Source organism: Mobula birostris, chromosome X (assembly GCF_030028105.1).
Source record: "Mobula birostris isolate sMobBir1 chromosome X, sMobBir1.hap1, whole genome shotgun sequence".
Taxonomy (NCBI): Eukaryota; Metazoa; Chordata; class Chondrichthyes; order Myliobatiformes; family Myliobatidae; genus Mobula; species Mobula birostris.
In genome coordinates this window covers 47,008,515-47,035,596 of record NC_092402.1, presented here as the reverse complement: position 1 = coordinate 47,035,596, position 27,082 = coordinate 47,008,515, and the positions used below count along the sequence as shown (strand labels likewise).

The 27,082-nt window shown below is 43.6% G+C and overlaps 1 protein-coding gene across 7 annotated transcripts in view; it reads right to left on the bottom strand.

Annotated features, from left to right (window-relative positions):
* Positions 1-27,082, bottom strand: part of LOC140191360 (oxysterol-binding protein-related protein 6-like) — a 125,707-nt gene that overhangs the window by 35,156 nt on the left and 63,469 nt on the right. For 4 of the 7 annotated variants that reach the window (XR_011883816.1, XM_072248698.1, XM_072248696.1 and 1 more), the window contains exons 9-15: positions 23,202-23,285; positions 18,628-18,778; positions 16,944-17,080; positions 15,295-15,402; positions 5,631-5,765; positions 3,954-4,050; positions 1,863-1,943 (exon numbers count right to left, since the gene is read on the bottom strand). Coding sequence is in view for 6 of the 7 variants with exons in the window: in XM_072248698.1 (XP_072104799.1) it covers positions 1,863-1,943; positions 3,954-4,050; positions 5,631-5,765; positions 15,295-15,402; positions 16,944-17,080; positions 18,628-18,778; positions 23,202-23,285 (793 nt within the window). In the remaining variant the exon portion in view is untranslated. The remainder of the gene's footprint in view (positions 1-1,862; positions 1,944-3,953; positions 4,051-5,630; positions 5,766-15,294; positions 15,403-16,943; positions 17,081-18,627; positions 18,779-23,201; positions 23,286-27,082) is intronic. The other 3 variants (XM_072248699.1, XM_072248700.1, XM_072248701.1) reach the window with 3 other exon arrangements.

Below are 27,082 nucleotides of genomic sequence, written 5' to 3'. Positions count from 1 at the left end.
AATGGCATTTTTGCAAGAGCCACATTTTAATTCCACGTCCTATTCCCATTCTGATATGTCTATCCATGGCTTGCTCTACTGTAAAGATGAAGCCACACTCAGGTTGGAAGAACAACACCTCATATTCCGTCTGGGTAGCCTCCAACCTGATGGCATGAACATTGACTTCTCTAACTTCCGTTAATGCCCCTCCTCCCATTCTTACCCCATCCCTTATTTTTTATTTTTTTCCTTTTTTCTCCCCCCTCTTTTTTCTCTCTCTGTCCCTCTCACAATAACTCCTTGCCCATCCTCTGATGCTCCCCTCCCCCTTTCTTTCTCCCTAAGCCTCCCGTCCCATGATCCTCTCCCTTCTCCAGCCTCGTATCCCTTTTGCCAATCAACTTTCCAGCTCTTGGCTCCATCCCTTCCCCTCCTGTCTTCTCCTATCATTTCGGATCTCCCCCTCCCCCTCTCAAATCTCTTACTATCTCTTCTTTCAGTTAGTCCTGACAAAGGGTTTCGGCCCGAAACTTCGACTGTGCTTCTTCCTATGGATGTTGTCTGGCCTGCTGCGTTCCACCAGCATTTTGTGTGAGTTGCTTGAATTTCCAGCATCTGCAGATTTCCTCATGCTCACTGGGTATTTTGTGTTTTTTTGTACCATTCTCTGTAAACTCCAGAGACTTGTGCACTAGCAATCATTCCGCTGTCAAAGTCACTCAGCTCACATTTCTTCCCCATTCTGATGTTTGGTCTGAACAACAACTGAACCTCTTGACCATGTCTGCATGTTTTTATGCACTGAGTTGCTGCCACATCATTGGCTGTTTAGATATTTGCGTTAACAAAGTGTACCCAATAAAGTGGCCTGAGTATACAATAAAGGGATTCTTTTGTCACAACACTAAGCTCAAATCAATCACTGTCTTTTTCCTCCTTGTCAGGGGAAAAACACAGGGCTGCTAAAGGCTGTGATACAGAAGTAAAGTGCTGCAGATGCTGAAAATCAAAAATAAAACCAGAAAACACTGAGCAACACCCAAAATGCTGGAGGAACTCAGCAAGTCAGGCAGCATCTACGGAGGGGAAGAAACAGTCGACGTTCCTGGTCCAGACCCTTCGTCAGGACTGGAAATGTAGGGGCAGAAGCCAGAATAAGGTGGTGGGTGAGAGGGGGAGGGGGAATGGGTAAGTAATTCAAAGGTTTCAAAGGTACATTTAATGTCAGAGAAATGTATACAATATACATCCTGAAATGCTTGTTCTTCACAACCATCCATGAAAACAGAGGAGTGTCCCCAAAGAATGAATGACAGTTAAATTTTAGAACCCCAAAGTGTACCCCCCCCCACACGTAAGCAGCAGCAGCAACGATCCCCCCCCCGCCCCCACCAGCAAAAAAAAAGTATCGGCACCCACCACCGAGCACTCAAGCATGAGCAAAACAACAGCTACCAGTGAGGGTGGAAGAGGAAAACAGCTGAAGGAAGGAAACTAATAGGAGAGGACAGCAGACAATGGAAGAAAGGGCAGGCGAAGAGGTGCTAAGCACTTCCAGCACTTGCTAGTTTTGTCATTAAAGACAGTACTTCTGAAAGGTGAGGGATGTTCATTTTATAAGTTTATAGAGTAACCTCAGAGTTACTTCAGGATCCCTCCAGCAGATGTGCCCAGGCAACTTTGAACACACTTTCCCAGGGCGGAAATAAATGAAGTACAGATGTGTAAGTGCTACAGACAGCAGGCTGTTAAACCTTCCTTTCTGCTTTCCACACGTTCACAGAAATCTCATTCTGTGAATGAAACCACTTCACCTTACTCAAGCTCCACCTTTCCGAGAACCATAAAACAGTGTGGCCTCCAGTTCCCCACACACTCACTTTTCAAATCCCAAAGCATCCTGGAGCACCAACTTTCTTTCCTCTTTCTTGATGTTCTTTGTTCTTTCTCAGTTTCAAAGCCTTGTGAGAGAGCAAGGATTGCATATTAACACACTGCTTCACTCAGCCCCAAGCTTGTGGCTTACACCAGCCAAGCTCCTGTGGCAAAGCCTGCAAGCCCTTTGTTCTCCCTTCAGCTGAGGTCACAAAGGAGAAACAGCAGGGGTAACTTACACTGACAGGAAGGCTCATAACCAGACAGACACAGGCTAAGGGTGGCTGGCAAAGATTGTACAAAGCTGAAAAATGAAGTTTATTCAGCAAGTTTATATTGTCTGCATTACATTATCTAAATCTCCACATTCCGAGGTCTGTCACAAGGAGAGATCCTGTGGTGAAAAGCACCTCCTAGCTCCCCAAAGCCTACCCACTCTCTTCGGTTTTGGTCGATCAAGTACATCCTTCCCATGAGCGCATGGGTCTCCTCCCATATTCCAAAATGTACTGGTTAGGAGGTTCATTGTAAATTGTCCTGTAACCTGTGAGTAGGCTAGGCGGGTGCAGTATTTGGTTGGTTGGTAGGTACACAAGTCAGGAATGTAGCACTCCCAAGGTGAAGCATTAGACAGCCCACTTTATTGTGTCTACACTGGACACTTCCAAATCAAGAGCTTACTGAAACAGAAGTCACTGGGATGAGAGGACAAGTTGTCTGAATGACCATGAGGATGGAGGGAATGAATGCCTAGCAGACTAGTGCGGACTGCAATGCTGGGCTGGAGGGGGCTGCACGCACAGCAGCTGAAACTGGATGAGGGAGATTCCAAATTGGTGGGGGGGGGGGGGGGAGCATCTGAAGTGTTGCACACTGTCCACAGCAGAAAGGAATAGATGAATACAGGCCAACAAGATGTTGGGAGCAGAAGAGGAGGGAGAGATTACAGGACAACAAATGTGGAAATCTCTACCACAGACATTCAATGTGTCAAAGATTGGGACCAAAAGATGTTTTGTCCCCCTTCTCTCTATACATATCTTCCTCTCTATACACCCCCCCCCCCCCAACCACGCATCACTCTCCCCACCCTGCGCCTCAAGGGATACAAGGAATGCGAATTTTGTTCTGAAAGAGGATCAGTTACGATGGAGGTCCGGCTCCTGCCCTTTTCTCTACACTTATGTTTCTATGTTTATTCAATCAGCTATGATCTTATTGAATGAGAGAACAGATTTGAGCTGCAGCGTCACTGAGACCTGCTTCACTAATAACTATATTAGCAGGGAAAGAAAGAAGAGGAATGGAATGGGGACGGCAGGTGACAAGGGCAAGAGTGTCAATGAGATACAATGGTAAGATATTTTTTGGTGGGGAGCAGTTGGGTGTGTTGGGTGGGGCCTAGTGAAATAAGCAAAATGGCCAAGACAGAGAAGTGTTCTGAGGAGCTGCAATGGAGCCAGTAACCACTCCAGCAGTGGTCAACTGTAATGAACTGCACTCAAAGATGTCAGGGGATTATTGTTGCACTGAGTGACACAAAAGGAAAGACAGGTTGAAGATGACTATTCGTATTACTGATGTTAACACAAAGGTGGCAGTTGGTTGTACATGAACAAACATTTGAATCACTAAGGCATAGAAGACTACAGACCAAGTGCTGGTAAATAGGATTACTATAAATGTGTACTTGGTCAATATGGATTTATTGTCAAGATAAACATTAGCTATATTTGTCAGATGTAGAAAGAAACATACAATAAATACACAGTTTTGCACCAATGACCACAGTCTAAGGACTGTGCTTGGGGGGGGGGGGGGGTGGGAGGGAGAGGAGAAAAGCCCAAAATTGTTGTCAACATAGGTCCCAGCACCAACATAGCATGCCCACAATTTAATAACCCTTATGAACCTGTACACCATTGGAATGCAGGAGGAAACCAGAGCAAGAGCACCCGGAGAAAACAGTCACAAAGAACATACAAACTCATTATACACAGTAGCGGGAATTGAACCCTGACCGGTGATTGCTGGCGCTGTAGAGTGCTGTTGGACTGAAGTACCCGTTTCTGTGACACTTAGCTCTCTGAATATACCTGTCAGCTCCTGCATTGCTGTATCCACATGGTCCAGATTCTCCTCAGAGTTGCTGTTGGTGATTTCACTGGTTGTGGAGTCATCGTCGTCTGACATCTACAACAGAGAAAGCTGCCTTAATATCTAATTGGAAAATATTCTGGTCCTGCTGAGATGTGTGTGTTTTATTGGTGCCCGAGCTTTAACTGTGACAAAACACAAACCTTCATACAACAATCAGGACAGGCAGTATCTGTGGGGAGAGAGAAAAAGTCAAGGTTCAAGGTCAAGGGCCCTTCATCACCTTCCTCCAACATCAGGATGATGGACTGAGTGATCCCCATCTGTGATGGGATTCTGTGACACAGTGAATGAACTTGCATGCTGCCTGAACCCAAGGTACCAAGCAGGACAATATTGCTTGCTTTATTTTGATATTAACTTTTGCAACTAGATTCCTTCTTAACTGTGGGGTCAGGTACAGATCTGTATGTTATACCACAAAACCCACAGTCAAACTCCAATTCAGTGTTGGCCAGTCATAGCCAGGCTTTACTTGGAGTTTCAATAGACTATGGATAACTGTGAGGCAAGACAGACCAGAATCAACCATGCCTACACATCACAGCCACTGCCCAGTAGCATTTGACACGTAGGTGCTCTGAACAGACAGAATTACGCTGAGCAACAATAGTCCTGCAGTAAAAGAAAAATGGCTGCCATCCACCCTGTCTGAGGGAGAAAGTGGGGTCAGAACCATACATATCCTAGCCAGGGTCAAGTACTGGGAGAGGAAATTCATCCAGAGCTATTTAGTCACTTCTCAAAGGACTTTTATGTTGCACCAGTCAGGGATGTGAACAATGATAAATACCACGGTAGAACAAAACATACAGCTGGATAAAGCTTTAGTTACTGGTCCAGCACTGGAGGGACAAGTTCAAACATTAGCAGATCTCAAGTAGCTAAATAATTCTGAAATCTTACTGCTGGCAATGAAACTCAAAATTGTTCTAAAACACATTGGGTCCAATAATTGCCTTTCAGAAGGAAATCTTCAATCTTTCACCAGTGTTTCTTACATGTAACTGCAAACCTACTGATGAATTTTAAATGCCTCTTCAGTTAGGAATGGGCAACTAATTCCAGCATTACTGGCAACTTCCAAAGCCCACTTGTGAACAAATATTGCAAATGAACTTCTCAATATGCCTGCTTAATTCCCCTTCCCACTTTCACTTCACGCTCCAAATTTCAACATACTCAAAAGCAACGTTTCATTAAAAAAAAAATCAGGTAACAACAGCTACTCAGAACCAACCTTCTCACCAAGTGCACATAACGACAGTTCCCATCTTCTCAAACAGTAGATACTGGTTATGAGACACCCCTCATCAGTACATTAAGAACCCTTGTTTTTTTGCTTTACTGCCACACTACCTCCATTCCTTGGTTGTAACCTCAAAAACAGATTAATTCATTGACTTGGGAAGTTAGTCCTGCTTCTTTCTTGGAAATATTGCCTGGTTGGCTAAAGGCATCATGGACAGGGATCAAACCCAAGTCATTCTTGGCTCAGTACACAACCACAACTGTGGGGGGAAAATGATCACTCAGAGAGAAAGAACGAACCAGAAAGAAGTCTTTTTTATTCTTCAGGCTCCTGACCAATACCCAAACAAGATTCTAGTATTTACCTCATTGTAGGAAGAGCAGGCAGACAACAACACATCTTCAGCATCGAAGTACTCGACGTGTGACTCTGACAGTGAGATGTTGCTCTCCAAGGATAATTGGTTGGTCAGTGATACATTGTGTGTTGTCTGAAGATGCTTGATAAAGAAAAGAAACATTAGCTAAACACGCTGTGAGCAGCTTCCCCACCTACCAGCTCCTCTTAGCCAACCATGACGAGGTTGCATTTCGAGCGCCACTGAGTTGGAGAAAGCCAGTGTCAACCATACATCCACATCTCATACTGACACCGTGGCTGAAAAGTCCCCATCACTCAGATTCTCATCTACTTTATCAAGCAGACCACCCAAAACCAAGCCTCAGACATGTCCTTTCCATAAACTAGCATCTCAATTTTTTTTTGCAACACAAAATGCTGGAGGAACTCAGCAAGTCAAGCAGTGTGCTACCTGACACAGAGTTCCTCCAGCAAGTGTTGCTCTAGATTCCCAGCAACTGTTATTTATTTTATTATTTATTTAGCGATAAAGCTCTTCTGGCCCAATAAGCCCATGCTGCCAAGTTACACCCATGTGACGAATTAACTGGCCAACCCATACACCTTTAGAACATGGGAGGAAACTGCAACGCCTAGAGGAAACACCGAGTCACAGGGAGAAAGTACAAATTCCTTACAGACAACACGTCTTTTGTTTTGCTTGTATAAAAATACACCAGTTAAACTTTCTGTACTTGTGGACTCACACAATGTACCAGGAGCTCCACACGCCTGCAGCAACCTAATGGAGTTACTCATCCTGGTCTTTCCTAGCAGGAGTTTCAGCTCCATTTTGAAAGTTACGGAGAGAGGGGCAGGGTCATTGGTGTATGATGCGGTGGATGAAGAGAATCGTTATTTTGCTGCAATTGTAAAGAATCTGCAATTCACTAATTGAATTTGGTTTCAGAAGGGAACTCTGCATGCTCGTAAAATGAGAATTTTGCAGTAACGAGAGGTAGCCATTTTGGACAGCTGCTATCACACCACTGTACAATGGCCTCCTCGTACTCTGAACACCTAATTCCACCTCAGCAACAGTGGCTCATCCGCTTTTATCATACCTACCGCTAGAACACTCACCTCTTAACTACTAGCACGCCTAATGCAATGACAGCCTGCCACCCTTCTACCTACCACCAGCCCAAGGTCATCAAATCTCTGCCCTACCTTTCAGCAAGTCCCACTCAACCAACATCCTAGAATTCCATAAATCCTGCTGGTTTATGGTCACAGATCATAGAAGAATAATGTGCAGGAACAGGCCCTTTGGTCCAAAACATTATCCCAAACCAAGTGCTTAACTAAACTATATCCCCCCATTCTCTGCATATTCAGGCATCTAATCTCAACCATATCTGCATCCAATATTATTCCACTGACTGGTTAAAAAAAGTTTGCCGCACACATCACCTCTCAACTTGCCTTCTCTCATTTTAAATGCAAGTCCTCTAGAATTAGATACTTCTACTCTGAGTAAAGATATCTACACCTCTCCATCTTAAAGTTTCACAAAGATAATTCCAGGAATGAAGGGGTTAACATACGAGGAGCATTTGGCAGCTTTGGGCCTATTATCACTGGGATTTAGAAGAATGTGTGGGGATCTCATTGAAACCTACGGGATGTTGAAAGGACTAGATAGGGTGGATGTGGAGAGGATGTTTCCTATGGTGGACGTATCCAGAACCAGAGGGCATTGTCTCAGAACTGAGGGGCGACCTTTTAGAACAGAGACAAGGAGGAATTTTTTAAATCAGAGAGTAGAGAATCTGTGGAATGCCCTGCCACAGACTGTGGTGGAGGCCAAGTCTGTGGGTATATTTAAGGCAGAAGTTGATAGTTTTCTGATTGATCAGGGCATCAAAGGATATGGCAAGAAGACAGGTGTTTGGGGTTGAGTGGGATCCAGAATCAGCCATGATGGAATGGTAGAGCAGATTTGATGGGCTGGATGGCCTAATTCTGCTCTGACGTCTATGGTCTTAAAGCTTCTATCAGGTCTACCCTCTGTCTCAGCTGCTACAGGGAGAATTGGAGGTCTGATTTTAAAATGTGGCTAACTTTAAAATTCTCATCTTGCTTTAACTCCTTTAGGGTGGCACAATAGCAGTGTGCCAGCAATCATCCATCAGGGCTCAATTCCCACCGCTCTCTGCAAGGCGATTGTACGTTCTTCCTGCAACCACACGAGTTCCCTCCGGGTGCTCCGGTTTCTTCCCACTTTCCAAAGACGTACAGTTAGGCAAGTTGTGGGGATGCCATATTGGCACCGGCAGTGGGGCAACACTTGCCGGTTGCCCAGAACAAATTTCACAACATATGCCGGTGATAGTAGACCTGATTTTGAACAAACCTCAGTGATTTGATACAAATGACGCAATTCTTCGTACATGTGACAGGTAAAGCTAATCTCTTAATTCCTGTCCACAGCTTTGTTCCTCTCGATCTGCACTACCCTTCCATCATGGCTATCTAAATTCCTCCAACTGTAGTCACAATTAGTTACACACACAAAATGCTGGAGGAACTCAGCAGGCTAGGCAGCATCTGTGGAAAAGAGTATAATCGATGTTTTGGGCCGAGACCCTTCAGCAGGACTAGAGAGAAAAAAAAGTTGAGGGTTAGAGTTAAAAAGTGGGGGGAGGGGAGTGAGAAACACAAGGTGATAGGTGAAACTGGAAGGGGGAGGGGGAGGTAAAGATTTGGGAAGTTGATTGGTGAAAGAGATACAGGGCTGGAGAAGGGGGCGTTTGATAGGAGGGTTCAGAAGGCCATGGAAGAAAGGAGGGGTGAGCACCAGAGGAAGGTGATGGGTGGGCAAGGAGATAAGGTGAGAGGGGGGAATGGGGAATGGTGAAGGGGGGCATTACTGAAAGTTTGAGAAGTCGATGTTCATGCCATTAGGTTGGAGGCTACCCAGATGGAATACAAGATGTTGTTCCTCCAACCAGAGTGTGGCTTCATCGCAACAGTAGAGGAGGCCATGGATACACATATCAAAAGTTGTTGCACCAGTGACAGCCATAATTACAGCTGCCAAACTGCTCATTGGCCTGGTCCGCCTCACTTCAAGAACTTTCTCTGAGCATTTATAGGATCTGTACTGACATATTATTCTGGCAACATGCTGACAACAATTAATTCAAACACACCGAGGCAGAAAGGATTTTTATTTCTGCTTAGAGATACAGCTTGGTAACAGGCCCATCTGACCCAAGGAGTCTGCACCGCCCAATTACACCCAACGGACCAAGCTGTACACCTCTGGAACGTGGGAAGAAACTGGAGCACCCGAGGGAAACCCAGGCAGTCATGGGGAGAACGTACAACCTTACAACCGGAAATGAACCTGGGTCACTGGCGCTGTAAAGCATTAGGCTAACCACTATGCTACCATGCCGCCTGCTTGATTGAGCAAGCTTTTCAAAACAACGGAGAACCCGACCAAAAAATGTCTTTGACTTTTGAATGTATCAGTGCTCAAACCTTCTATTTAACTGATTTGAGGTCAGAGCAGGTAATAACATTCATTGAAAGGTCTATATACTGCCACGTAGTATCCCGAGTTTCATTTTCTTGCAGTCATTCACCGTAGAACAAAGAAATACAATAGAATCAATGACAATCTGAGTGCTCTGAGTGTTGGCCTGGATTTGATGGACCAAATGGACTCTATATTAAAAGGAAATACAGGCAAGTAGATGACAGAAATTTATGATATAGAGAGCAATTCAGCCCATTGTGCTTGTACCTTCCAACTATAAGCACTCCAACCTAATACGACTTCCTAGCTCTCAGTCTGCAGCCTGGCACGTCACAGCTCTTCACTGCTCACTTATGTACCACTTAACCATGATGGGAGTACCTCTCCACCATCTTTTCTGACTGTGACTTCAGAAGCCTGGTGGAGACTCAGGGATACCGTCACACACAGATGTAGAAGGATTCTTCCTTGCGGTTTCTGTAGGTTTTGTTTGACCAGCCAGGGTTGTTAGCCCGGAGCTGAACTCCCGAAACTGGAGGACCACTTTTAGTCTGGCCTCTACTCTTTGACCTGTCTGACATGGGTGACCCTACCAAGAGCCAAAGTACAAGGCCCTGACTCCAGCCAGCATAGCTCCCCAAGTAATTGAGGCACGCAAGCCTCCAAACTCTACGACAAGGTGGTGGTCTTCTTAGAGGACTATGACAAGAGGGGACAGAATTAAAAAGTCAGAAATTGTTATTAAATGAAAACAGAGGGAAAGGAATCCATAGAACCTAGTGTCCTTGTACACAAATGACTAAAAGCTAACAGGAAAGCAAACAGGAAGACAAATAATATGGTGGATTTTATTACAAAATGAGATTACAGGAGTGGTGACATCCTACTCCAATTGTGGAGAACCCTCGTCAAATCTGGAATATTGGGTAAAGTGTCAAAGAATGATTTTATATACAAAATATCTACAAACTTCTATGTAATACTCTACCTGTAATTTTATGCTCTACTGAATCAAGAGCTTTCACAAAATCAAAAAAGACAGTCATAAATTCCACAACATTTATTTGGCACCACTCAATATTTAAAACTACAAAGTTTTGATTACATCCTGGGTAGCTATAATCAAACCCTCCAGTCAATCATCAATGCAAATAGCTTCCACTAATCTCTTCGCCATAATCCTTCTGAGTATCCTTAAAACAGAAAATAGTGACTGGCCACCAATTACCAATTCTAAATACAATTTATCATCTGATAAGGGATTAGGACTGTGCAACTACCAAAAGACCCTGAGGTATCCTCCAATGTTTGACCCAGAGTGAAAAGATTTTTACTGTCAACTCCTGATCCATTCCTTTAAGGTTGCTAAGAGACAGACCATCTGCTGTATCCTTTTTAAAGCTCTTACAAGCCTCGCTTGCTTAATTATTACCCAAGGAAGTACAAGTGCTGCAATAAACTGAATGCAAAGGTTCACCCAATCAATTCCTAGCATATGGCCGAAGAGAAACGCGATGGAGAATTTTTTTTAAAACATGAGACTACGCTCTTTAGATTTCAGAAGAATAGGCCATCATGTCATTGAAATATGTACTCCCGATGGCTACTTAATTAGGTACCTCCTGTACATTCGCAGTCTACTGCTACTGTAGCCCATCTGCTTCAAGGTTCGAAGTGTTGTGTGTTCACAGATGCTCTTCTGCACATCACTGTCGTAACATGTGGTTATTTAGTTACTGTTGCCTGTCAGCTTGAAGCATTCTGGCCATTCTCCTATGTCTTCTCTCAGTAACAAGGTGTTTTCACCCACAGAACTGCCACTCACTGGATATTTTTGTTTTACACACCATTCTCTGTAAACTCTAGAGACTGTTGTGCGTGAAAATCCCAGGAGGTCAGCAATTTCTGAAATACTCAAACCACCCTCTCTGGCACCAACCATCGTTCCACGGTCAAGGTCACTTAGATCACATTTCTTCACCATTTCGATGCTTGGTCTGAACAAATGAACCTCGACTATGTCCGCATGCTTTTTATGCATTGAGTTGCTGCCACACAACTGGCTGATTAGATATTTGCATTAACAAGCACTTCTATAGGTATACCTAATACAGTGGCCACTGAGTGTACTGTACTTCTTATAGGACACAAGAGACGTACACACTTCACCCATCTGCCTTCTATAATCGAGGGTCACAACCTCAAAATAAGCATTGGCTAATCTGGACAGAGATGCAGTTACATTTCTTCACCTAAAGGGTAGAAAAATCTTTGAAATTCTGTATCAAGCAAATTTAAAATAGATCAGTGCAAGTTTAGATATTAAGGGAATCAAGAGCCTTGTGGAAGAAAGTAGCACTGTGGCAAAAATAGTTCATCTATGATATCGCCAAATAGCACAACAGACATGAAGTGACGAATGGTCCATTTCTGCTTCTATTTCTTCCCCATCCACTAAAGGGACAAAGGGTACCTCAGCCAAAAAAAAACCCACAGTGTAGCATTCAATCTCCCCTGCTTGGGAGGTCAGCCTGGCTTTGGATGCTCAGAGCTCCAGATCCTGACTCAGAGGCCATCCACTGAGTCAGAGCTGATCCCAAACTCTCAATGAAGGGCAGATTCTCATGTCACTGGTCAATACTCATGGCTCATATTCTCCATCAGCCATTCCTGTCCAGCCCATCCAATCCAACCCATCTTTTCTCCCCCCAACCCCCCTTTCCGATTTCTCTAATGCCTCCTCAAGTCATCCATACAGTTGCCAGGGAGGGGGGGGGGAAAAGGTGGTAGAGGATAGTAACGTTACCAGAAGCAACCCCCCCTTCACCAATTTGAAGAAGTTTTCAATTGCACATCCCACGGTACACCCCTCCATTGGATTTCTGAATGGTTCGCAAAATCTATGTAATTCGTCTTTTGCATGATTTATTAGAGTCAGAGTACTACAGCACTGATATCAAGTCAAATAGAGTTTGTCATTTAACTACAGACGTATATAGAATGTATATAGAAACGAGACAACATTTCTCTGAATCAGGGTGTAAAGTACATAACACAATAACTTATGAAGGCAAGGATAAAATCTACAGATGAATCACATAAATAAACTAAAGTGCATTAATATTAATTATTTAAAGGAACAGAACAGATTAACCAGTGACACTTTGAATACGATGCAACAGGAAGATCAGAAGCCTAATGGCCTGGGGCAAGAAACTGTTTCTCATCCTGACCGTTCTTGTTTTTGTGCATCGTAATCTCCTGCCTGATGGTAGAAAGTCAAAGAGGATGCTGGATGGATGGGTGGGATCCTTAATAATACTAAGGACAATGCATATGCAGCACTCCTGATAAATGTCCCAGATGGATGGGAGGGAGACCCCAATGATCCTCTCAGCTGTTCTCACTGTCCTCTGTAGGGACTTCTGGTCCAATGCTCAGCTGCTCCCATACCAGATGAAGATGCAACTTGTCAGGATGATCTCAATGGTGCTCCTGTAAAACACAGTTAAGATGGGGGTGGGGGGTGGGAGCCTTGCTTGCTTCAGTCTTCTTACGATGTGGAGACGCTGCCGTGCCTTCTTGCTCAGGGAGGTGATATTAAGGGACCAGGTGATATGAACTTGCAGGAACTTAATGCACTTTTCTCCATGGACGAGCCAAGTATTCCAGAGGGAAATGGTTTGTCTGCACCACCCTGAAGTCCACAATGATTTCCTTTCGCTTCTCTACATTCAGACTTTTGTTCTTCTCACATCAATCAACCAGTCCCTCCACTTCCTCTCCATACTCTGTCTTGTCATCGTTTTTGATGAGGCCAACCACTGTTGTGTCATCCGCAAACTTGATGGCACGGTTTGAGCTGGATCCTGCAACACAGCCATGCGTCAGCAATGTGAACAGCAGTAGGCTGAGTACACGGCCTTGGGGAATGCCAGTGCTTAGTGTAATGGGACTGGAGATGTTGTTGCCTACACAGACTGACTGTAGCCTTACTGCTAAGAACTTCAGTATTCAATTGCAGAGGGAGGTGTTGAGGTCCAGTGAGGACAGTTGCCCCACCAGTTTCTGAGGTATGATGGTGTCAAACGCTGAAATGAAGTTTATAAACAGCAGTCTGGCATATGAACCGGAGAGAGTGGAGGGCAGAGGATATTGCACCACCAGTGGATCAATTTGAGTGATAAGCGAATAGGAAAGGGTCCCATGTAGCAGGGAGAAAAGCTTTAATGTGCTCCATGACCAGCTGCTCAAAGCATTTCATAATGGATGATATTAATGCCACCGGACAATAGCTATTTAAGCAGATTACTGTTGCCTTCTTTGATATTGGAATGAATGTTGCCACCTTGAAAACTGAGAGGACAGTGGATTGTTCCAGAGAGATGTTGAACATATCCGTCAGCACCTCTGTCAGCTGGGCTGCGCAGTCTTTCAGAACCCAACCTGGTATATTATCGGGCCCCACATCTTTGTGTGAGTTAACTCTGGCCAGGGTCTTGCTCACCTCAGCTTCAGCCAGATGGAGTGTCTGCTCCCCTGGGGAGCGGGGGTGCCTTCCTTACTAGGTCTTTCAGCCCATACCGAACCATTATTCTGCTTAGTCCCAACCTGTACTTAGACCATAGCTCTCCATACCCTTCCATGTACTTATCCAAACTTCTCAAAAGTTGCAATCCATCACTTCCACTGGCAGCTTGCTCCACACTTGCACCATTTTCTTAGTGAAGTAGATTCCCCCCCCCACCCCCCTCAGGTTTTCCTTAAATATTTCACCTTTCACCCTTAACCCATGACTCTATTTCTAGTCTCACCCAACTTTAGTGGAAAAAGACTGTTTGCATTTACCCTATCTACATCCCTCAATTTTGTAAACCTCTATCAAATCTCCCCTCATTCTCCTATGCCAGCGGTCCCCAACCACCGGGCCGCGGACCGGTACCAGGCCGTGAGGAAACGATACGAGTCAGCTGCACTTTTCCTCATTCCGTCACGCACTGTTGAACTTGAACATAGGGTTGCCAGCTGTCCCGTATTTGTCGGGACATCCCGTATATTGAGCTAAATTGGTTTGTCTCAGACGGGACCACCCTTGTCCCGTATTTCCCCTGCTGAGGCAGAGTGTTCCTATGAAACCTGTCATGCTGAAGTGTCGTAAAGCGAAGCAATTACCATTAATTTATATGGGAAAAATTTTTGAGCATTCCTAGACCCAAAAAATAACCTACCAAATAACACATAAAACTGAAATAACACTAACATATAGTAAAAGCAGGAATGATATGATAAATACACAGCCTATATAAAGTAGAAATAATGTATGTGCAGTATAGTCGGGAAGATGAAGGCAAAACCGATTTGTGGGGGGGGGGGGGGGGAGGAAAAAAAAAAAAATCGGCACGTACTCACATGCGTACACAGGTGCCTGCGTAAGACTTCATGGTCATGGTAGTCTTTCCTGGGGTAAAGTGTCCCGGGATTTGACTATTACTTTTGTCCTTTATTTGGGAGTGAGAAAGTTGGCAACCCTAACTGTAAAAGACATGTTGAGGTGAGTTTATCCCTATTTGAACACCACCCGCCCCCCCCACCCCCCCAGCTGGTCCGCAAGAATATTGTTAATATTAAACCGGTCCGCGGTGCAAAAAAGATTGGGGACACCTGTCCTATGCTCTAAGCAATAAAGTGCTAACCTATTCAATCTTTCCCTATAACTCAGGTCCTAGCAACATCCTTGTTTTTAGTAACTCAATGATTTTGTGTATTGCACTGCTCTGCTCTGACAAAGCAACAAATTTCACAATGATCACTGATAATAAACCACATTCAGCCAACGAGGAATCTGCTGAAGCATAAACACAAGAGATACTGCTTAACTGGAAATCCAGAGCAACACACATACACACAAAAATGTTGGAGGAACTCAACAGGTCAGGCTACATCTATAGAAGTGAATAAACAATGTTTTGGGCAGGGACCTTCATGAAGGGTCTCAGCCCGAAACGTTGACTGTTTACTCACTTCCATAGATGCTGCCTGACCTGTTGAGTTCCTCCAACATTTTGTGTGCTGAAGCAAATTACAAAAGGGAAACAAAAGCAATTTCAAATTCTTTATGGTCAGTACAAGAATTCCAACTCACCTCCTCGACTTTGACAGGAGTCGATGGATTAGTCACAATATCGGCAAAGCTGGCGAGACACTGGATTCGGTGCAGACGGTTCCGGAGATCAGCATTCTGGGACATTACCTGGGGAGAGCCATTAGGTTCATTGCTTAAGTTTAGCCGGAAGGCAGAGTTTGATGCAGGATTAGCATTCTCAACTCTAGAATGGGGCTGGGGCTAACTCAGGGATTCCAATCTGATCTGTCTCACAGTACAAATGCATGAAGATATCAGAACACAAAAATGAGCAACTTGCATACAATTTCTAAACTCTCCTCTTCAGGGAAAGTAGTAATCCCTTTCACAAGGACCCACTGCCCTTTTACCACAGAACAAAGGGTCAGTGACTAGTGGTGTTTAACACACATCTGTTCTGGGACCCTTTTTTTCGTGATTTTCATGACTTGGATGAGGAACTGGAAGGGTGGGCTCGCAAGTTTGTCAATGACATGAAGGTTGGTGCCATGGAGAGTGTAGAAGTAGCTTAAAATGGGGTCATTGATAGGATGTGGAGCTGGGCTGAGAGGTGGCAGCTGCAGTTCAATCTGGAGAAGACTGAAGTGACCCTCCTTGGAAGGTCCAAGTTAAAAGCAGATTATTAGTAAGATTCTTAACAGTGTGGAAGTACAGAGCAATCTTGATGTCCACAACCATAGATCCCTCACAGTTGCCGTGCAGGTTGATAGGGTGGTTGAGGTGGCAAATAGTGTGTTGGCCTTGTTTAGTCAGAGACTTGAGTTCAAGAGCTGCAATATTGCAGCTCTATAAAACCTTAGTTAGACCTCTCTTGGACTATTGTATTCAGTTTTGGTTGTCTCATTAAAGGATGGATGTGGAAGCTTTAGAGAGGGTGCAGAGAAGATTTACCAGGATGTTGACTCGTTTAGAGAGCAGATAATATGCTGTACTATTCTATTTGACCACAGCTTGGGCAGGAGAGGAATGCCACCATTCAGCACAGCAGATTTCTACATGTGTGGTTTTCAAGACATCTTATTGGAGAACAGGAAACATTTCCCCCTCGTTCACTGAAGGTGCTAATGAAATGCCAGTGAGCCTGACATCACCCTGACTGCTATCAGTTATCTCAGCACACAAGTTGGGATATTCATCACAAGTAAATGTCAACCGTCCCTTCAATGCCTATACCCAAGTCTGTTGTGTGAGATGTTAGTGGCAAATGGAGCATCTTCACTGATGGGAAGGACTGATAAATGTCACCTTAAAACAGGCAACATTACTCTCAATGCCAACACTCTCACAGAACAGGAACTTTCTCTCTACCCTAGAAAGGCTGCTGAGGTTTTGTGTCAATTGTAAATTTCAATTTTAAAGAAAATTGAAGCACATCAGTCAGCAGTTAGAGAAAAACAAGTCACTGAAAAGCAACTTTTGTCACAAGTTAGAAAATAGATGTGACTATTGCTGAAACATGGCGGAGGACCAGAGAGAAAAAAGGCAGACTGCGTGACTAGTGACAGAGAAACTGAATAATACAGTTTTGGCACAGGCTGAGTGAGGTGGTGAAAACTCTTTAATCAGCAGATTTGCCTGCAAAACAAATTTCACAGTGTATATCAGTAATGGAAAAAAAAACATGATTCTGATTCCAGAGGCTTCCTCACCTCAGACAAGGCATTCTTCAGATTTGCAATCTGGACCGTTGGTGCACTGGAATCCTGTTCTTTCTCAACCCACATCTGTTTGAGCCTTTCCTTCTCTATTGCCAGCGTGTTGAAGAGAGACTTCAAATTCAAGAAGACTATAACAAGAGGAAGGAAGGAAATTAATGAAGGAGGAGGGGGTCACCTTTATAAACTAAAATTCCACATTAATTTCATATTTTTTCCTTTACATGAGGCTCCTGAACCCATGTGGATAACTTCACTCACCTCAACATCGAAATAATCACTTCACCGAACACAACTCACTTTCAAGAACTCCACACTCTCGTTCTTAGTATTATTTGCTTGCTTCTTATTTATTTATTGATTTATTTATATTTGCACAGTTTGTCTTCTTTTGTACATTGGTTGCTTGTCAGTTTTGGTTTGTGTGTAGTTTTTCACTGATTCTATTGTACTTCTTTGTGAATGCTTGCAAGAAAATAAATCTCAGGGTAGTATATATGCCCATTGATAATAAATTCCAGTTTGCTACCAGGTTGACTGGACAGTTGATAAACTGTAGAAGGATTGCAAGGAAAGCAAAAGGAGTCCAAAAATCAGCTGAACAGAACACAGCCGGCACAGGATGACAATATGAGTGAATGGGAAATGTTGACAAAGAAGCATTGATACAAAGTCTCGGTTAATATTATGACATAAAAATGAGACTAGGGTGCTCTCTGAGATTGGTCTCTCAATTAGTGATCGAAATCAGTCACTGTTCAATTAGACAATTAGCCTCACACTGGCATGGAGAAAACTAGACTTGTATCATTCCATTCCCAATTCATGAGTGCTTGTATCTAGGATCAGTTAAGGAATCTCCTTCTAAACAAAGGGGATTGACCCAATCAGACCCTCATTCCTACTGCAGAGTCTAAGCTTGAATCATCAACTCTTTTTTTTTCCCTGACCTGCTGAGCTCCTCCAGCATTTTGTGTGTGTTAACTGCTTCCCATTTCATCTGATCACATGCCCTCTTTTCACCCCACCTCCGTTGTCTCACATCCTTATCCAAAGGTACAGTATATTAATGTCCAGCTGAAACAATAGAGATGGAGGAATTATTGACTTTCATTACAATTGTGTAGTAGTATTTCTTCACATCTTGCTTAAAAAAATCCAGGCATACGTTTGAGTGCACCATCCTCTTGGTCTGTGCGTGTCCAATAGGTTTTCTGTATCTACCTTACTGAAACCCTTGAAAGTGGCTCCTCCATCAGCTTGAAGCCTTTCAACTCAAGTTAAAGCAAGGCAAGTTTATCAAAAGTAACACACACAAAACCCAGGAGGAACTCAGCAGGTTAGACAGCATCAATGTAGAGGAATAAAGAGTTGAGGTCTTGGACCGAGACCCTTCATCAGGACTGGAAAGGGGAAGAAGCCAGAACAAGGTGGGGGAAGGGGGAAGGGGGAATGGTGGAGGAAAATGAAGCGAGAAGCTGGGAAGTGATAGGTGGAAAAGGGAAAGGGCTGAAGGAACCTGGCAGGAGTGGAGAGTAAACTACAGGAGAAAGAGGTATCAGAGGGAGGTGATTGGTAGGGAAGGTAATGAGCAGGGGCAAGTTTATCCAACCTGCGCTTAACCCTTTAAGTTTTTCCAATCACTGAGGAACCAGTGCTGTGCCCCTCCCGTCATTACCTTTCTGTGATATGGAACAGAAATCCTGCTGTAGCTGCAAATACTCCTCCTTTATAGTGAGGGGCGCAGAAACGCTCTTCATGTCCAGGCAGTCCGGCAGGCTGGGAGTGGAAACGTGTAGCTTTGCAGAACGCATGCCATCACAGGAGGCCTGGAGCAAGGAGATTAAAATGGCTCCCAGTCAAGAGTTTGGGTGACAGTCGAACATGCATTCACAACCTGCTCAGACTATCATCTGTAAAACATGGGTCATCGATGGTGGACCTTCTGATTACACAGTGCGAAACTCTTGAAAACAGATCCTGTGTTTGTGGCTTTTATCTTTCCTTTCACCGTGCTAATGGATTAAGTCTACAGCTACTCTCATCGGGTAAAAGTTCTCCGTATGACTTTGAGACTTGTTAATAGAGCTTTACAGCTCTCCCATTTGCTCAGTCACAAACTTTCATCGCATCGTGAAAATTATTGGAAAGTGATACAAAAGCAGCCAACAACAGCATGCAAGTTAAAACCTCGGAATTCATGGGAGGTTTTAAAAACGTAATGCGATCTTCACACAAAAAGCACTGGGGAGGAAACATGCTCTGTCCCATCTAAACTCAGAGCAGCCACACCACATTACACACTGCTTCTGAAGCTCCCACTAAAAGAGGTTGCTGAATTTCAGAAACAAGAGTGCAACAGATGAATCAAAGGTTCCGCAGATGCCAGAAATCCAGAAGAACACAAAAACACTGGAGGAACTCAGGTCAGACAGCTCCTACACGAAACCCAATGAAAGGTCTTGGCCTAAAACATTAACTGTTAATTCCCATCCATAGAAGCTGCTGAGCTCCCCCAGCATTTTCTGTGCATTGCTCTGTAACAGACAACAGCTGTTGTATTCCATATCTAGCACATGCAACTGAGGATGACCCTACAGCCCAGGTTCCTTGGTTTAGCATCCATCAAAAACCTGTTTTGCTTCATACAAACTGCAGTAATTATACGTTTGCGCACAGGAAACTCCTCGCACCTTGCTGTTTCCAGTCTATTTCCTCTTCAAAAGGTATTAGCATACTTTCCCATTTGCAGTGTTTTCCTCTCCCTGCACCCTGCTAACAAGAGTGCCTGTTTCTCACATCTTCCAGCGCAATGCAGACTTTCCTTCTCGTAGCAGCTAGTTGATGTGACTGGGCAACAAGTATCAGTCAGTGAAAAAAAAGCTCTCTGCTTCTTTTCAGAACATGCTTAGCTTTTTACAAACTGAATTGACAGAGCTTCTTTGTTACTGAACACAGCACTTGCTCAGTAACGCAAGCTAACATTAGCCTACATTACACACACCTCTAGAACGAGGTAAACTATTGAATCTTGCCTCCAAGGCAAGAGCACTCCCCTTAACAGGCAGCACAATAGCATAGCGACTAATGTAATGCTTTACAGCGCCAGCGACCTGGGTTCGATTCCCAGGAATTTGTACATTCTCCATGTGACCAAGTGGGTTTCCTCCAGGTGCTCCTGTTTCCTCCCACAATCCAAATGAGTTAGTAAGTTGCGGGCATACTATGTTGGCGCTGGAAGCATGGCAAAATTTGCGGGCTGCCCTCAGCACAATGCTCTGCTGCATTCATCATCAACACAATAGCCCATGACTACAATTTAATTTTTTGTGGGGTGGCACAGCAGCATAGCAGTTTGTGCATTTGCTTTACAGCGCTGGCAATCACCATTTGGGGGTTTGATTCCCGCTGCTGTCTGCAAGAAGCCTGTCTGTTCTCTGTGTGACCGCAAGGGTTTCCTCCCACATTCCAAAGGCGTAGGGTTAGGGTTAAGTTGTGGTCAGGCTACGTTAGTGCCAGAGGCACCGCAACACTTGCGGGCTGCTCAGCACAATCTTCTGACTTAATTTGACATGAACACATTTTGCTGTATGTTTTGATGTACATGTGACAAATAAAGCTAATATTAGCTTATCCAACTCCCACCTATTTATTGTTATGATTAACATTACTATTGAATTCCTCAATTAAAAATAAACAATAGTGATAAGGGGAAACCCTCTGGGGTATTGAGATTGGAGAGATCAGGTAGGTTAGGGTATAGTTATGATGTATCTATATCACTCATCATGTCATAAAGCTCCCAAGTATCCTTTCCCTGGAGCCAAGGATGCTGATTTGTGACCGGAGGGTTATGAAATGATGAGAGGCCCTCCTTTATGCTGTATAACCATAAATCTGATCTATAAATGCTCAAGGGCAGATGCAGACTCAATGGGCTGAATGGCCTAATTCTGCTCCCATGTCTTATGGTCTAATAAAACACTGATAGTCAGATCAGTTCCTTGGGCCAAAACAGTGAAACATACCAAGCACAGAGTTTGCCGGAACATTATTTGCAATTTTAAAAGAATGTGAAAAATGCACAGATGTGAATCTCCATAAAAATACCCAAGCATGCCTGAACAGTGAGTTTGAATTCAATTCTGCAATACCTTGAATGCAAAGCAACACTGAAACTTACTTACCTAAAAATGCAGTGGAACATGGTTCAAAATATCCTGGACAAGGAATCAAACCAAACTTACAACGCAAGCTCAAAACACAACCAGCTCAGTTTGGTAGGGGCAATAGTGAGAGCTGCTGGCCGATAACTAGGGCACCGCCACCTCAGTGTTCGGGCAACAGTGGTGCAGCAGGTAATATGACAGTCTCACAGCTCTAGTAGCGCAGGTTCAGTTCTCAGCTCGGTGTGGGGCTTGCACATTCTCTGACTGCGTGGGCTTCCAGTGGATGCTCTCGGCTCCTTGCACAAATTTGGCATAAAGGATATCATGACACTATCTATTCAAGGATAGAGTTATCCCTACTCAATGTTTAATCTTCAGCCAATATCATTAAAAAGGCAGCTCATCTGGTGACACAACACAACGGAGACAGCAGATACTGGCAATCTGGAGCAGCACAAAATGCTGGAGGAACTTAGTGGATCAGGCAGCGTCCGTGGAGTGAAATACAGTCAACATCTTGGGTCAAGACCGGGTTCCATTTGTGACATTGAGAGTTGAAACTTGGTCAAGGCCCAAAATATTAACTATCCATTTCCCTCCATAGACACTGCCTGAGTCAGTGTTCCTCCAGCATTTTGGGAATTACTCTGGGTTATGTAGCTATTTTCACATTGCTATTTTATTTATTTATTATTTAGAGATTCAGTGTGAACCAGGCCCTTCCAGCCCAACGAGCTGTATCACCCAGCAACGCACCCATTTAATACCAGCCTAGTTACAGGACAATTTACAATGATCAATTAATCTACTAATCAGTACATCTGACCTGTGGGAGGAAATCTGAGCACTCGGAGGAAACCCACACGGTCCACAAGGAGAATGCACAAATGCCTTACAGGTGGTGCTAGAATTGAACTCTGAACTCCAGAATACTTCAAGCTGTAAAAACATTGCAGTTTTTTTTCAGGAGCTCCTGTACACAATGTTACATTTCTTACTTTGCAATAGTCTTCAAAAAAAATACCAGTTTGGCTAGAAAGACCCTCGAAATATCCTAAGCATCATGAAAGGAAATTTAGAATTACAAATCTTTGTTTCACTTTCTATACTGACCTGGAATAACAACCATTCTCCAGCTTGCATTTTTGCTATTCAGTATCATTACAGTCTCTGCTTCAATGGCCATTTTTGGTGAAGAATTCCACATTTACCAACTTCTTGTAAAAATAACTTTTCCAAACATTGCACACACAACATTGGAGGATCTCAGCTCAGGCAGCATCTATGGAAACATCACCCAGTATCCTGATGAAGGGTCTCAGCCCAGAACATCAATTGTTTATTTCCTTCCATGGATGCTGCCTGACCTGCTGAGCTCCTCCAGCATGTTGTGTGTTGCTCAACATTTCCAGCATCTGCAGAATCCCTTGGGGCCCTGTGTTCTTCTTTTGTTTGTGTCAGCATCCTGTTGGCATTATGGTTAATACCATCAGGCTATTCAACTGTCTTATCCTCAACTCTTAATGACTGAACTTGAATGGGAGATCAGCAGTGAATAAACACAAATTACTGGAGGAACTCAGCAGTTCAGGCTGCATCTATGGAGAGGAACAAGCAATCAACGTTTCAGGCCAAGACCCTTCATCACAACCACATTCTCACTCTCCCCTCCACCCTTTGCCTCCCCCCTTCATTAAGCCCCCAACTCTCTTCCATTCCACTTTCCCACTTCAATTAGTAGTGAACAATCTTTCCTTTTCAATCCAAGTGGCCCAAACCAAAATTAGATTGTTTTTAAAAAAATCAGCTTAGCACAAAACTGAGACGCTCCTAAATTTCATGGTAGGCAGGGCGTTAACACCTAAAACAGCCAAGTAGAAGACTCCAGGAAACACTGATACCCCAGTTTATTGTCAACACAACACAAGATGGTGAAACATTGACTGTTTATTCATTTTGATGAATTTTGTCTTCATCTTCCCAGTGTGGGAGAAGACTGGAGTCATGAGACATGATGGACAGCTTTCAAGGTTCTTTCAATCAGGACAGATTTCACGTGATCATGCAGACATCCACCATTTACCTTAGTCTCATCCTTGGCCAAGCTTTGGGTACACCATATTTTGGAGGAACGTTTTTCCTTCTTTGATTTGTCTGCAAGGAAACCCTGGAATAATCGAAAATTTAAACACATGGTAAATGCAGAAACACTTGTGAAAGTGTCCACCATTAAGTTGGAAATGTTTTCACACCTGCAGAAGCTCTCTACATTAGAAGTGTCACAAATTACAAGATGTCATTGAGCCACTTAAAAGGATTATAGAGCAACATCAGGGTTGCTTTTATGAAACACATGACTGCTTAAATGCTACTCATCTCAAATAGTATTCGGAACGTATACTCCACTTATTTTTAAGATTACGGTGACTTGCTTTTATTCCCCACCCACTCATTTCCATAAGTCTTGTTACACACGCACAATCCTGGAGGCACTCAGCAGGTCAGGTAGCATCTAAGAATAAACAATTCACATTTCAGGCCGAGGCCCTCCATCATGACAAATGAAAGATCTTGGCCCGAAAAGTTTCGAGAATCTGCAAAATCCCGTGTGTTCATTATCTTGTTCCAGAGTCTGGCATCTTGTGGTTATTAAATGCACAAGAACACAGTTGCTCCGCAGAATATCAGTAGCCACAAGATGGACCAATTGCCCTTCTCCGCAATTCAGGAACTCTGCAACCAACAGTATCTGTCACCTCAACACACTGATAGATTCAGCTAGGGACCACCCATGTCTGTACAGCTTAGACCTTACTACACACCACTGAACTTAAACAAGAGTTGTAAAGAAATGTGGAAAGGGTGGTCTAAAGTGGAGTGGACCCTGAGATTAGCAGGCAAGACCACAGCCAGTGGTGGTGGATGTTTAAAGGTATAATTTGTGCCATCCCCACAACAAAGTACAACAATGAGAATGAAAGATCGGAGGAGGGGGCGGGAGAAGGAGGCCTTGCTGCTGCTGCCGTTCTGCTGAACGTGGTGGGCATTTTATGTTGGTGGTGGAATGTGTTGGTTAACACGAGCTGCCCCACTACATCCTTCAATTGTGTTGATGGTTAATGAAAAGTGTCACTTGCAATGTTGCACGATGATAAGCAAATCTGAATACAAATCTGTTTAGAAAGCTGTCAATGCAATACCTTATTCAGAAAGGGTGGGAGGTTTAAAAAAAAAGGGCCTGCAACCCTATGCTGATCTGTACAACATTATTGAAAAATATTACAATAAGTTACCAAGATGATAATAACAAAATATATAGAATCTATACCTTTATTGCACATAGTCAGCGTGGCTTCATGAAAGGGACATCTGTCAAATAGATGTTTTTTTAAATTTCCAATGAAGTGATAAAAGGAATTTGCTAGTTGTAATATTTAGATTTCCCAAAGTCATTCAATAAAAATGCCATACAAAGGGTTACTTCAAAGAGTTCACAAGAGGCTGTTGATGCTGGAATCTGGAGCAACAAACAATCTGCTGGAGGAACTCAGCAGGTCAAGCAGCTTCAGAGGGGTGGGGTGTGAAAAGAAACTTTGAGTGTTTTAGATCAGCACCCTGCATCAGGATTGAGAATGGTCTCAGTTCATTTTCAGTCCTGATGCAGGGCTTTGAGCTGAGATGATGACAATTCTTTTCCCTCCCAGCAGAATGGTTCATGGATAAAGGATTAGCCAACTATGGGAAACAGCGAGCAGGAATAAGGGCAAGTCCTGATGCAAGGTCTCGGCCTGAAACGTTGACTGGTTACTCTTTTCCGTAGATGCTGTCTGGTCTGCTGAGTTCCTCCAGCACTTTGTGTGTTGCAGGAATAAGGGCTCATTTTCAGGTTGACAACCATCAACCAGATCTGTGCCAGAGACCAGTGCCGGAACCACAGCAGTTTGCAATTAATGTTGTTACAGGAAAGAACTGAATGTACAGAAGTTACATTCAAGGATGGTATTGCTGTGGAATGAAGGCAAACTATGAGGATATAAACAGTTCTGAGGGATATGATAAGTTAATTGAATGACCAAAAACTTGCAAATGGAGGGTACTGTGAGAAACACTGGAAGACAGAGTGATAACATTATGATTGTACTCACTGGAGTTCAGATTATTGAAACATACCAAACATGGAGAGGCCTGGAAAAAGCAGCTGTGGAGAGGATGTCTCCATTAGTAGCAGCAGAGAGCACAGCCTCAGAATAGGACGTTCATTTAGAACAGATGAGGAGGAATTTCTATAGCCAGAGGGTGGTGAATCTGTGGAATTCATTGCCACAAATAGCTGTGGAGGCCAAGTCATTGGGGGTATATTTAAAGTGGAGGTTGATAGGTTCTTGATTAGTAAGGGTGTCAAAGGTTACATTGAGAAAGCAAGAGAATGGGGTTGAGAGGGACAATAAAGCAACCATGATGGAATAAGCAGAGCAGACTCAATGGGTCTAACGGCCCAATTCTGCTCATACGTATTTAAACAGTTAAAGACTGCACCCCAGGGAAGCTGGGGCACTTGTACATGAAACAAACATACAGGTGCAGCAGGTAACCAGGAAGATCAACCAAATGCCGGTTTACACAAGTAGGGAAGTCTTTCTCCAACTGAACAAGACACCTGCGAGACCATACTCTGAGTATTGTGCATAGCTTCCACTCAATTATTTAAAAGGAAATACATAAAGTTAGAGGAAGTGCAAAAAAAATTCTCACTAGGATAATCCCCAGAATGGAGAGATTGTCTTGTGAGAAAAGTGTCCACAGCCTCATATGTGAACATTGGATATTCAAATTTTCTTTCTCTCTCTTCCCCCCCCCCCCAATCTATTTTCAGACCCCCTTTCCCTCCCAGTCCATCCACCCACACACTTCACCCACAGGATCCTACAGGTATGGCTTTCAGAACATCCTTGAATTACCTTCTCTATCCCTTTGGAAACCTTTTCTTGTGATGGAGCTTGGAATTGAATTTGTTACAGGAGTCTGAATACTGAGCATGCAAATGATGTAGCTTGCCCAAGCCGAGCTGAATGCATGCAATTAGGGGCTCAATGCCAAGGATATTGGCTGAGAGAGGATGTGGACATTGGCTTGCTCATCTTGACACTGGGTTTGCAAGAGTGGTATCAAGTGACAACATTTTACAGCATTGCACCAGTACTGCGGGTAGTTCATGCCCCAAAAGTGCAAGAACCACTTGCCCTTAAGACAATAGGTTAATGGTTGGTTCTTCAAACTCTTCTTCCAATGGCCAACATCTTCACCGGTGAGCAGCGCTGCAGAGAAGGCAGGTTGTAAGTGGACCATTTACTCGTTCTTTATTAAGCAAATCACCAATGGATTGTAACTTGATTTCCAAACACGAGCATACACAAACATCAACTGTGTCATACGCATTTGCCTGAATTTGGACCATCTTCTTTCGGAAGCGGAGGTAACACAAGGTGAAAAGTTTCCCCTCTTTGCCCCACTCCAGTGGGAAGCTTGTTTGAGATGACATGCAATGAAGTGGCACTTCTCCCGTCTTCCTTCTTCCATTGGGCAGAAGATACAATAGCCTGAAAGCACATACCACCAGGCTCAAGGACAGCTTCTAGTCTACAGTTATAAGATTGCTCAATGGTTCCTTATTATGGTCAGATGACTGTCGACCTTAATCTACTTTATTATAACCTTGCACTCTTTACTTGCCATGTACTTTCTCTGTAACTATTACACATTATTCTGCATTCTGTTATTGTTTTACCTTTTTCGACCGCAATACACTGTTCAAAGTAAATTTATTATCAAAGTATATACGTCACCATATACAACCCAGAGATTCATTTTCTTGCAGGCACTCAGTAAATCCATAGAATAACCACAGAAACAAAAACTGCACAAACTTGGGACAACTGTGCAAATACGAAAAGAAATAAGCAATAA